The sequence below is a fragment of the Sinocyclocheilus anshuiensis genome, unplaced genomic scaffold (genome assembly GCF_001515605.1).
Source record: "Sinocyclocheilus anshuiensis isolate Anshui unplaced genomic scaffold, SAMN03320099.WGS_v1.1 scaffold278, whole genome shotgun sequence".
Taxonomy (NCBI): domain Eukaryota; kingdom Metazoa; phylum Chordata; class Actinopteri; order Cypriniformes; family Cyprinidae; genus Sinocyclocheilus; species Sinocyclocheilus anshuiensis.
This window is the reverse complement of record NW_015546072.1, coordinates 2,598,567-2,610,676: the sequence shown is the minus strand read 5'-3', so window position 1 is coordinate 2,610,676 and position 12,110 is coordinate 2,598,567. Positions and strand designations below refer to the sequence as shown.

At 37.7% G+C, this 12,110-nt stretch overlaps 1 protein-coding gene across 1 annotated transcript in view; it reads right to left on the bottom strand.

The window, feature by feature from the left end:
* LOC107699687 (collagen alpha-1(XXVII) chain B-like) overlaps positions 1-12,110 on the bottom strand; it is a 79,455-nt gene that overhangs the window by 25,769 nt on the left and 41,576 nt on the right. Inside the window, exons 8-15 of the mRNA XM_016501022.1 lie at positions 10,678-10,722; positions 9,483-9,536; positions 8,323-8,367; positions 7,276-7,329; positions 5,577-5,621; positions 2,890-2,943; positions 384-428; positions 168-221 (exon numbers count right to left, since the gene is read on the bottom strand). Of these exons, the coding sequence (XP_016356508.1) occupies positions 168-221; positions 384-428; positions 2,890-2,943; positions 5,577-5,621; positions 7,276-7,329; positions 8,323-8,367; positions 9,483-9,536; positions 10,678-10,722 (396 nt within the window). The remainder of the gene's footprint in view (positions 1-167; positions 222-383; positions 429-2,889; positions 2,944-5,576; positions 5,622-7,275; positions 7,330-8,322; positions 8,368-9,482; positions 9,537-10,677; positions 10,723-12,110) is intronic.

Sequence of the window (12,110 nt, the reverse complement as noted above, 5' to 3'; positions counted from 1 at the left end):
GCTGGTTAGATTGGTGTGTTTTTCTTGTTTTAGATGGGTTTTGGCTACTTTTTAGGCTGGGAGACCAGCCAAACCATCCTAAATCAACTAAGACCAGCAAATCCCTTTAGGCTAGTTTGAAATAGTCTTTTCAGCACGGATGTTCATAACAATTTCAATGTAATCACCTTTGGTCCTATTAATCCAGCAAGACCCACAATTCCAACAAGACCCATATCACCCTGCCATGAAATATAAAAAACATAAACAAGCATAAAAATGTACAATGCACACATTATATTCACAGGCCAACAGAAAAAAAAAATCAGAAAGCATCAATGTCGGGAAGGCAAAAACCACAGCCAGAAGGTTCAAAGTTAATAACTGAATGTTTGTTTACTCACAATAAAACCAGGGATGCCAACAGGACCTGGGGCACCCATCTCTCCCTGTGAGAAACAGAGAGCAGACACTGAGCGTTACTGGCACAACATTCGCTCTGAGGACGCTGGAGAAAGTCTGGGGGGGGGTGAAGCCTCTGTTCCCTGATAGCAAGCTAATCTGTTGCCTGCATCTACCCCTCAGTGAGCCAATGAAAGAGACATGCTGTGGAGTACAGAGAGGAGCTTGTTGTGTGGCATGACTGGCCCGCTGCTAACTACCATACCTACTTCCTCTCTCAGCAGCAGGCCAAAAAAATCCCCTGTGTATTTTTGCTTTCCTTGTTCTTTGAAAGTGAGCAGATAGATGTTACAGGGTCGGCTGCTCTTGCTGAGTGACCACTGATGAATAAAAAGGATTGAGGTGAAGGCGTGCGTGTCCTCTACGTTTGCGATATGGTTAGGGTTACAGTACTGCAGGCAGTCAGGTGATCAGGCTAGCGCTACACTAAGCTACTGCCGGCTCAGCTTTGGAAAAAAAAATAGTTCACACAAGCGTATATTTGAAATGGGCTTTTTGCAAAAGACCCAGGAAGGCAAGATTCTTAATGACTTACTTTTGTATAGTCCACATTTTTAAACAAAACTTAATTTTATGTGAATGGTGCACCTTCCGAGAGCTTTCTGCATTCCTCTCTTTGTAAACAAGGCGCAGCACATGCAGGTTCTACATTAGAACACCGGCTCCTGCGTCAGCAGCAACACACGCATACGTCATCGAACTCTTGTGAATGTACGTGAAAGACACGGAAGAGAAGAATTGTTGAATAAAGTCGTTATTTTTGTTTTCTTTGTGCACAAAAAGTATTCTCATAGCTTCATAAAATTACGGTTGAACCAATGATGTCACATGGACTATTTTAACGATGTCCTCACTACCTTTTTGGGACTTGAACGTGGTAGTTGCGTTCCTGTCTATGCAGGATCAGAAAGCTCTTGGATTTCATCAAAAATATATTAATTTGTGTTCTGACATGAGGGCAAGTAATTAATGACAGAATTTTAATTTTTGGGTGAACTATCCTTTTAACGGCTGCTAGGAAGCTGCTAATGCTGAGTTCACACTGCGCAATTTTAGCCCCGATTTTCACTCGCTGACAGGTTTTGTGAAATCACCAACAAATGCTTGAAATTGGAGGCAAATCGGTGCTCGTTCATGCGAGTGACAATCACGCAGTGTGAATTATCAAAGAATCGACGACGCATTGCCGACGCCTGTGAAATATTTGCCATGCTAAATATCTGGACCTGTCAGCGATTCAAAATCCTGCTGTGTGAAATGAGTTCTGACTGAAAAATACATCGGTGATGACCTACAGCCAATGAGAGAGCAAGATACTGGGCAGTGGGAAGTTCGGGGAGTTATTTCCTTATCACTTCTCGCGTGCGTTTGGTTGTGAAATGTAGTTTGTGGACCAGACAGAGTTGTCGGCGATTCTTCCTATTGTAAAGTCATGCAGTGTGTAACCTCACAGATGCGAATGTGAGCTTGCAGTCAATTGTAAGAAAGAGCAGGATTTAAGCAAACGAAATGATTGGAGAGTTTTAGAGGGACAGTTCATTTACTCATTCTCATGACTGACTTTCTTCTGCAGAACACAAAAGGAAGTAATCTAATAAATATTCAGTGGGATGAACTGAATACAATGGCACAATGGCTCACATCTCTTCAATAAGCCAAAAGACTGAATGTTCAAACCAGAAATTGTGCAGGACTATCTGTAGTCTATACTCAAGGTTAATTTTTTATTTATTTTTTTATTCCTAACTGTAAGTATGAGCAATAGTGACTGTAATTAAAGGCTTAGCAAAGACCACTAACAAGCTGATGAAATGTGGTTTTGCATTAGAATTTTCTGCTAATAATTTTTGAAAATACACATTTTATAGATTGCTAAGATATTATACTAATGTCTATAAGATGTCAATTCCTAATATGCAAATCAGTGTCAGAAAAATGACTTATTTGAATATTATGGTACATGGAAACATGAATAAGATGAAAAATTGGGTAAAGAATATGGTAAAACGATCAGAAGTGAAGCAACCCCTGTAATGGCTAAAACAGATATCTGCTGTAGACTCTGGTAGTGACAGCTGATTTCCTCATTACCAATATTACTCAATGCTGAGCTGCACACACTGGACGCCCAACTGGCTTGTGTGTGTTATTGTGGTAGCAGAAATCAAAGGTATTTATTAGAGTGTAGCAGTTTGCATGGCCCGGTCAGCTTGTATAACTGTATGTGTATAACAGTGTATGACAGGCAGGAAAAGGGCATGCAGAGGCTAGGAGACTTTGGGATGACTTTTTGCTGAACATTTCTCTTGCTGTGCGGCAATATTCTGATACACTAAACCTGATAATAAATATAACCCCAAACAACTATGCTTAAATCTCTCTGAGCATTAGAAAACTGGAGTTCCCCCAAATGGCAGTTGGCCAGGTGGTTGATGTAGCACTACTTACTGGATTTCCATCAGGTCCTGGTGGTCCTCGCTCCCCAAAATCTCCTTGAAAGCCCTAAGCACACAAATGTGAGAGACAGCAGAGCGAGACTTGAAGAAACCGCACTTAGACTCAGGGCAGATACCATTTGTGCATTGCTGTTTCCAGTTGCCCACATGGTAAACATTGTCCCTTCACTCTAATCCTGCGCAAACCTCTGTATCACCAGAACCACTCCATAATCATGGGATATTGAAAAACTGGATCTCAAAAAACAGCCACAGGAAAGCAGCAATAGGATAGAGTAAGTTTTAACCACCAACTATATCTCCTATACAGCCAACACGTTCTAGAAAACTGGGAGACACTGTAGCATTGTTCATTTTACAAAGGTGGTTTTGGATGGAGTATATTAGTGGCCAGAATTGTTTTACCACTATTTAAGTATGTGAATAAAACAGATTGAAATGGAGGTTTTTGTATTACTATTTCTACTGTGGATAGTATGGTAAGTTATAACTATTTTTTATTTTGCGTTTGGACTTTAGCCATGCTTTCCATATAGCAAAGATTAACAATAAATACTGACAACACATTAAACGTTTTAAATTGTTGTGATGTGTGAATGAACTGCTCTATACATAATAAAATGGTATCTGAAAAAGTAAAATCATCAAATCAATAGTAAACGTGAGTATGCGCCAAAAAATTACATTAAGCAGCACAACTGTTTTGAATTTTTATAATAATAAGAAATGCTACTTGTGCACCAAATCAGCATATCAGAATGATTTCTAAAGGATTATGTGACACTGAAGACTGAAGTAATGGCTGCTGAAAGGTCAACTTTGCCATCACAGGAATAAATAATATTTTAAAACTTAAATAGTAATATAATTTCACAATATTACTGTTAATTTATAGTATTTTTTATAAAATAATTGTAGTCTATAAATAGATAAAGTCTAAAAACTGTAGTAAAAGTCTCGTATAAAATTTAGTAAAATTAAATATTTAAAGCAGCAGTTAAGAATGTGCTAATAAAAATGTAAGAATATGGCTGCTGCACTGAAGTTTTGTTTTGTGAAAGCAGAGCCTGATGCCGAGTCACAGAAACAAGCTCAGTTCTCGTCTCTGTCAGCCCTGCAGGAAATTCCATGGCTGAGTGTTTCCTTACACTGGCAACGACCAGGAGCAGCGAGAGGAGGACCCACCGGGATTCGCTGACAGCGCTGTTTCCCCTCTATCTACTGTTACGTTATATAAGAGGACAAGAGCTATGACGTCGCACTTCACTGTGTGCTAAACGTGTGCTTGTCTTAAGGCCAAAGTCAACACTTGCGCTGTGTGGAGATCTTTTTTTGTCCTCCAACAAGGCAAACATTGAATTACAGCCGAGGTGCATGTGCTGCCTATCAAACAGAACTGCAGAGTTAGAGAATTGCTTATTAAGAACAGATGATTCTGTGCTTGGCACTGCATTTGTGCTTTGAGTCTAGAAAGAACTGCACATAATTGGAAGTTGTTTTGGAAAAAGATGAGCCTGAATTCTTAATGTCTAGTTCTTTTAAAAATACGCAGACTTAGAGCACCAACGTCATTTTGCTAAATAGAAAATGATTATGGGTGTGCAGATGGTAAAACTTTGTAATTAATTATTGGTAATTTAGTACTATTTATCTAGACAAAATAAGACAGCTCCATCTACTGCCAAGACAGACTGTCAGGAACAATGAAAAATAATAGTTGCATTATGACTTATGCTATGACTGAGTTTGGTTCTATCTATCTATCTATCTATCTATCTATCTATCTATCTATCTATCTATCTATCTATCTATCATCTATCTATCTATCTATCTATCTATCTATCTGTCCATCTATCTATCTATCTATCTATCTATCTATCTATATGCAGATTTTGTGCTTAAGATATTACGTGGAATGTAGGCTGCAATGTGATCATGGTCTTACAGTAAAGAAAATAGTCACAAAAATGATTGTTTGCTTAAAAATAGAACATGTAGATGAGTTTGTTTCTTCTTTGGAACAGATTTGGAGAAATTTAGCATCACAAGCTCACCAGTGGATCCTCTGGAATGAATGGGTGCCGTCAGAATGAGAGTCCAAACAGCTGATAAAAACACCACAAGTAATCCACACTACTCCAGTCCATCAATTAATGTCTTGTCAAACAAAAAACTGCATGCTTATAATAAATAACTGCATTAAGATGTTTTTAACTGTAAACAGTTGCTTCTGGTTAAAATATAAGTCCTCCATCCATAACATTACTTTTGTTTATTACAAACATGCAGGTTTTTGCTTCACAAGATGTTACTTACTGTAATGTTCTGGAGTCATGTGGATTATTGTAATGTTTTTATCAGAGGTTTGGACTCTCATTCTGACGGTAAATCTGTTTTGATGAAAAAACAAACTCATCTACATCTTGGATGGTCTGAGGGTGAGTAAATTTTCAGCAAATGTTCATTTTTGGGTGAACTACTCTAATGTTTCCATCCAATTGGCTGTGGAACAATGGTTGAGAAACCCTGCTTTAAGATTGTAGATAACGAGGGTCATAAAGTCAGCACAAACAGAATCAAACTCTCTCAAACAGCATGAAAGGGGTCACAAATCATTGAACACAGAGGCAAGTCATTCATAGAAGTTTCTCTAGAGAGGATGGTGAAAGAAAACTTTACCGGCCTACCCATCTTGCCCTTCTTCCCGGGAACACCAGGTAAACCCTAAGAGGAGACAGCAGATAGAAGGAGAGCATGGAAAGACAGGTAAAAAGAAATTACAAAAAAAGCACACAGTGAATTAATCAATTATCAATCCCAGACGCAATAGACTGTGTGAATGCTGAAAGGTCTTAGTTTCTGCTCTTCTGGACACAAAAGGGTCTCTCAGATCTCTATGAACTCTGTTCCCTCTGGGCCTGAAAATAGGAGACATGATCTGGCTAATCCGCAGCAGGCCATATTCCAGCTCCTGGGGGCTTTTATTGCTATTTCCACAAAGTATTGCAGGCTGGAATTCACCAGCTCGAGGTTCCTGAGCAAATATTGTGAGAACTGAGACTAACTACTGTTTTGAAGGGGGATCTCTGTGGTTTTAGTGGAGCGTGCCCCTTTCACCAGGATTCCTATTCAAAGCAAGTGCTCTGGATTTACAAGCCACCATCATAAAGAAAAATTATACATGTAAGGCACAAGTGGAAGTGTGTGGGCTTTGCTCGAGTAATATTTCCTCTAGGGTCATCTAAAACCAAGACTATACATCTCCATTATGCCACACTGTTTTACTAAAAACTAGGGAACAGCAATGGACTTTTAATGCACTAGTAACAGTTGCTACACTTAAAGGAACACTCCACTATTTTTGAAAATAGGCTCATTTTCCAACTCCTCTAGAGTTAAACAGTTGAGTTTTACCGTTTTCAAATCCATTCAGCCGATCTCCAGGTCTGGTGGTAGCACTTTTAGCTGTAGCTTAGCATAGATCATTGAATCTGATTAGACCATTAGCATCTCGCTCAAAAATGACCAAAGAGTTTCTATATTTTTCCTATTTAAAACTTGACTCTTCTGTAGTTACATCGTGTACTAAGACCGACGGAAAAATAAATTTTCTAGGCCGACATGGCTAGGAACTATACTCTTATTCTGGCGTAATAATCAAGAAAATTTGCTGCCGTACTATGGGCGCAGCAGGCGCAATGATATTACGCAGCGCCTGAAAATAGTCCCCAGCACGCTCCCTGTGCAAGCAGGTGGTCACGGTGGTTATGTTGACGGAAGTTAGCCTATTTTCAGGCGCTGCGTAATATCATTGCGCCTGCTGCACCCATGGTACGGCAGCAAAGTGTCTTGATTATTACGCCGGAATGAGAGTATAGTTCCTAGCCATACCGGCCTAGAAAATTGCAACTTTTCATTTTCCGTCGGTCTTAGTACACGATGTAACTACAGAAGAGTCAAGTTTTAAATAGGAAAAATATAGAAACTCTTTGGTCATTTTTGAGCGAGATGCTAACGGTCTAATCAGATTCAATGATCTATGCTAAGCTACAGCAAAAAGTGCTACCGCCAGACCCAGAAATCGGCTGAATGGATTCGAAAACGGTAAAACTCAACTGTTTTACTCTAGGGCAGTTGGAAAATGAGCCTATTTTCAAAAATAGTGGAGTGTTCCTTTACGTTTTTGTTTGTTTTGTACATACATTTAGTGTGTTGTCATATTTTTTGGGTTTGTTTTCTGTGTTCAGCTTTTTCTAAATCGGTACATCATTTTAATATTTCTATTCTATTCAAATTCAAACTATTTGCTGTGCATTTCTTTATGACATCCATAACTAGCAAAAAATTACTTGAGTGCAGAAACAACAGCAAAACTCACTCTTTCTCCATCAGGTCCAGGGAGACCGAAGACGCCTGGGATTCCAATGAAGCCCTAAAAAAGGGCAGTGTAAGAAGACAAGAAACAAACAGAGAGACTTTAGAGTGATATGGTCTGAATATCCCTTGATAAAGTGCAGATTAACTTGCAAAGGTCTTTTGAGGACAGTGGACGCTCGGTGAAGATCTAGGCCTTGAGGCAAGTGTATATGCCCATGGACTGCATGGTGCTGGCTTCCACGATGTAGTCCAAGGGCACATACTCTCACACCAGGGATCACACTGGCATTCGGCAGGATGCCTAAGGTTGGGTCACAAGGTTAATACACATGAACATACAATAAAATCATGAAAAGCAAAAGACAAAGACTGATGAAGGAATTATGCATTTTATGATACAAAGCAACATAAAAATGAAAACCATTAAATATTAACTAGCTAAATGAAATAAAACATTATTAAAAATATATTTATTACAGATACATTAACATATTCTTATATACAGTAAAATAAAATAAAACTAACGAACTAATAATAAAAATATGTTAGCACTAAGGGAAATAATAAAAAAAAGGCTTTGGATGTACACTGCTGCCATATACTTTACAAGACCAAACTGGTTTTAAAATGGTAGTGGAATTATAATATAAAACCCAGCTGACAGCGGTATACTTTCAGAGCTGATGTTCTGAGGTTTTATAATGAAAACAACTCCCAATAACGGATCCTTAAATGTCTACAACCATTTCCTTTTCTGGTGCCTTTCAGAGTTTCCAAACTGAAAAAAAAAGGTTTCAATACCAAAAATGTAGCAGCCCTTACAAAACTTCCTGAACATAATAGCTCTATCACTTTTAGGCAAATTTATAGGAACAGACATGGAATGCAAAAACATCTCATCTTAACTGAACTCAGCCAATACATGATGATTAATTTATAGCCAACAGTGTCTAAATGATTTCTGATTAAAAATATATATATATCAAGACAATACAGGTATATCAAAACAGGCAATATAGAGAGTCTCTGTGTTATTTTTATCCCTTACCTGTACACCTTTTGGTCCCATATTTCCTATAGGCCCCGGCAAACCCTACAAAACACAAACAAAGCAATTATGATGAGTTATGATGTTGCAATTTTGCAAATATGCTCATGAAAGCTAAAACGCCATAGTTCTCTTTGTTTAATACACTATCAAAAAATGACAGCTTGATAACCATGAGGAACAGATTAAAGTTGGTGCTGAACAGGTGGAAAGTAGCCAATCAATATGTCCTCCAAAAAACTTATCAAGTGTTTGTAGGACATACTTGAGAACTGTGAAACAATTCTGGCAACACCTCTTACAAATTTTACTTTAGACTTGCCAAACTTTAAACATAAACTGAACTGGGATGTGCGCTTTTGTAGCATGTGCCGATTTAACCAACCTTGGCCAAGGACAGCTCAGCCAAAAATGAAAATTCTGGCATTTAATCATTTGACGGTACCCATTGACTTTCATAGTATTTTTCCATTCTATGGAAGTCAATGGCCACCGTCAACTTTTTGGTTACCAACATTATTCAAAATATCTTCTTTTGTGTTCAACAGAAGACAGAAACTCATACAGGTTTGGAACAGCCTGAGGGCGATTAAATGCCATCATTTTTGGGTGAACTATCCCTTTAAAAAGTTAAATCAGCTGATTCTCTTTAAAGTCCGCAAAAAAATCTACGCAAATCTAAATTCCAATAGGATTTTCTAAAACATGCCTCATTGTGAAGTTATGCAAGACTGGAAACTACCAGAATGTTTAATTAGTAAGTTGTATTTGTTTCCCTGAATATGTGAATCTGGTAATCTGGAAAAGCTGGGGCTGATCACATGCAGACTCAGCAGAGGGAAAACATCTATCAAAAGTTGGAGAATCATCATTTGCAAATGACTTTTCCAAAGATCAGGTATCACTCATGCCTTTAGCACCAAAAAATGATTAATTTAGTGCTAGCACACTAAGCTAAAAAAATAAAATTCATTTTCATTGCCTGTTAATTCCAAAAACAATTCTCATTTTTCAAAAATGATGTCAAAATAAGAGGTCATATTGGCAGAGCAAGCTGTTTTAGTCTCCAATACAAGCTCTGACACTTTACTACTAGTCTCACTATACTCGTGTCGGTGAGTACTGTGCAAGCCAGCAGCACAACAGAAGATTTACTGCACCTGCCTGCCAGGATAACCTTTGGCACCCGGGCTTCCATCCGGTCCTCTTTCTCCCTGTGGAGAGAAGAGAATGAACAGAATATAAGGAGGAAAAAATCCATTACAATAAACGTCATTAGCATTGGAAGCTCTTCTTGTGGAAAGCCATAACAAACAAAAAGAAAGATAAAAAGCACAATGGAGAGAGAGAGGAGTGAATGGCCTTTCTATTAAAACAACATGTTTTTCTTCTGCGTGTCTGTAAATAGTTTCAGTCTTTTTTCATGTGTTGCCATTTTTGTCAATATGACAAAAATGGAGCATGTGTGGCCAACCACAGAATTGTGAGATTATGAAACAAAGATGAAAGCATTAGATATTATTTTTATACTACTATAACTCAACAACATTAAATTCCAGAAATTCAATTCCAGAAATTTGAGGAAAGTCTAGATTGCCAAAACTTAAAAAAAATGTTTAATCAGTTCTACAGTCTCTTTTTAGTTTTCGTTGTGTCCATTGCTAAGCATGTAATTGATTATATATGCAAGTGTGGATCATTTGGAATGCATCTCAACTGAGTAGCAAAGTGTTCTGGTTAGATGAAAGATTTGTTGTCACATGCATATTTTACAAGGGATGTCAATTAATTTACTGTCACTAAAATATTGCAACAAAAAAAATATGCATTTAATAATTTTTGTGAATCTGTAGTCTGCTACTTTTTTAATCCTAAAATTTATGTGCAGTTAAAAAAAAAAGTACTCGAGCTGTACACATACATTCCATCTTAGGTCTCAAAGGATCTGAAAAGTTCTAAATGAGAGCCCAACTGAAATCATCATGTCTACTAAGCAGACAAGATAATATTCAGAGCTAAAGTGTGGTCACATTTGCACAGTCAAATTTCACAGGCAAAAGAAAGCCACAGATATAATAATGGGAATAATGACATAATAAAAAACCAAGCTATTCTGCCAACCCCAAACAAAAATTGCTCAGGGAAACTCTATCAGGTGAAAGCCTTCCCAATTCACTTCACAATGAATGGATTTGGCCTTCAAAAGTTTGCAAAGCAATGGTGAATGTGACGGCACCTTTGGGATTTTTACTTTGGTTATGTAAAGATCAGTTTTATCAATCCTCTAGTTTTATAAATTCCTTTAATTCTCCTCTTGTGGAAAGTAAAAAAAAAAGTAATGGCATAGGAACTCACTTGATCTCCGGGGTGGCCAAAGGAACCAGGATGGCCTTTCTGTCCCTAAGCAGAGAGAGAGAGGGATTGAGTGTTGCGAAAGGATATAAACACTCCCATTTATAGTTTGTCAAACAAGAGGAGGTAAATTACAGCAAGGATAATGTGCCTTTAAGGGAGTCACTTCTCAAACATTTGCTTAATCATATCCTGGGGGGTTTCCACATACAGAGCCAAAAGAAAATCTATCATAATCTCTGAACTTTAGTAATTCTAAAGGAACTTAATAATTTCCCACAAACAGCTATTAAATGACCATAAGCTGGTTCTCGTTACAAAAGTAACGTTCTTCTTTTTTGACATAATGAAATGAAAATTTGCTTTTGCATTCAATGTGTCTGCCAATGAGTCACAGGAACAAAGTGAAACCAGCATGTACAATCCCAGCGGTTTACAAATGTTCCCAGGATGGAGGGATGGAAAAGTAATAAATGTAGAGAAACATAACAGGTCTCAAAGTGCACATCAACAGATTCCACTCTAACAGCAAGCCACTTCCGAACTAATACCAAATTAACGGCTGAGCAGACACTTAAATGGTCTGGGGACAGGCCAATTAGCTCTCATATCAGCCCATAATGAGGGAAAGACATTTTATGCTTATATGGTAGCTACCTCTTCAGGTTTTATTTTTATGAGTTTTCCGCATTAACTCAACTATGTACTGTAATTGCTTCATTACAAATTTCTCGTAAGCAGCAAAACATTATATATATATATATATATGTTATATATATTAAACTGTAAATATTTCACAGAATGTCCAAGCTGCTCTTTTCCATTTAATAAAAGTACAGTATATTCAGGTTTGGAATCACTCCTTTCATTCTTGGGTGAACTATTACTTTAAAGGGGTCATATGATGCTTTTTTAAAGATCATTATTTTGTGTATTTGGTGTAACAGAATATGTTGATCTATGCACAATCAGCTTGTAACACTCCAAAGAGAAAGGGAAACTTGAAATCGCATCATATGACCCCTTTAAGAAGAACAAGAACCAATGAACAAAAGCAATTCACAATCGACCTATGCAGCTCTTCAAGGTCCAACACAACAGGAACATTCATGGCACTCATTCCTCAATGTGCTGAGGTACCACTTTAAGAACCTTTCCTTCTACGAAGACTTATAGGGACTGTAAATGTAATGAAGACATCATTGGCACCTTCACAGTGAGTGAAAAATCATGTGGTGTTATGTGTCTTGGCTGGGTAATTGGCAGTAACCTTTGGGATTACAATAACAGAGAGGAAACTTCTATTGACTAGAATTCAAGAGGAGGAATGGAAATTCTATGGCAAGGTTCAGCTCTCACTGAGTAACACTCCCACACAAGTACATTGTACATATAGAATACTATTTTTTTTATTGCAGAATATATACAGTATATAT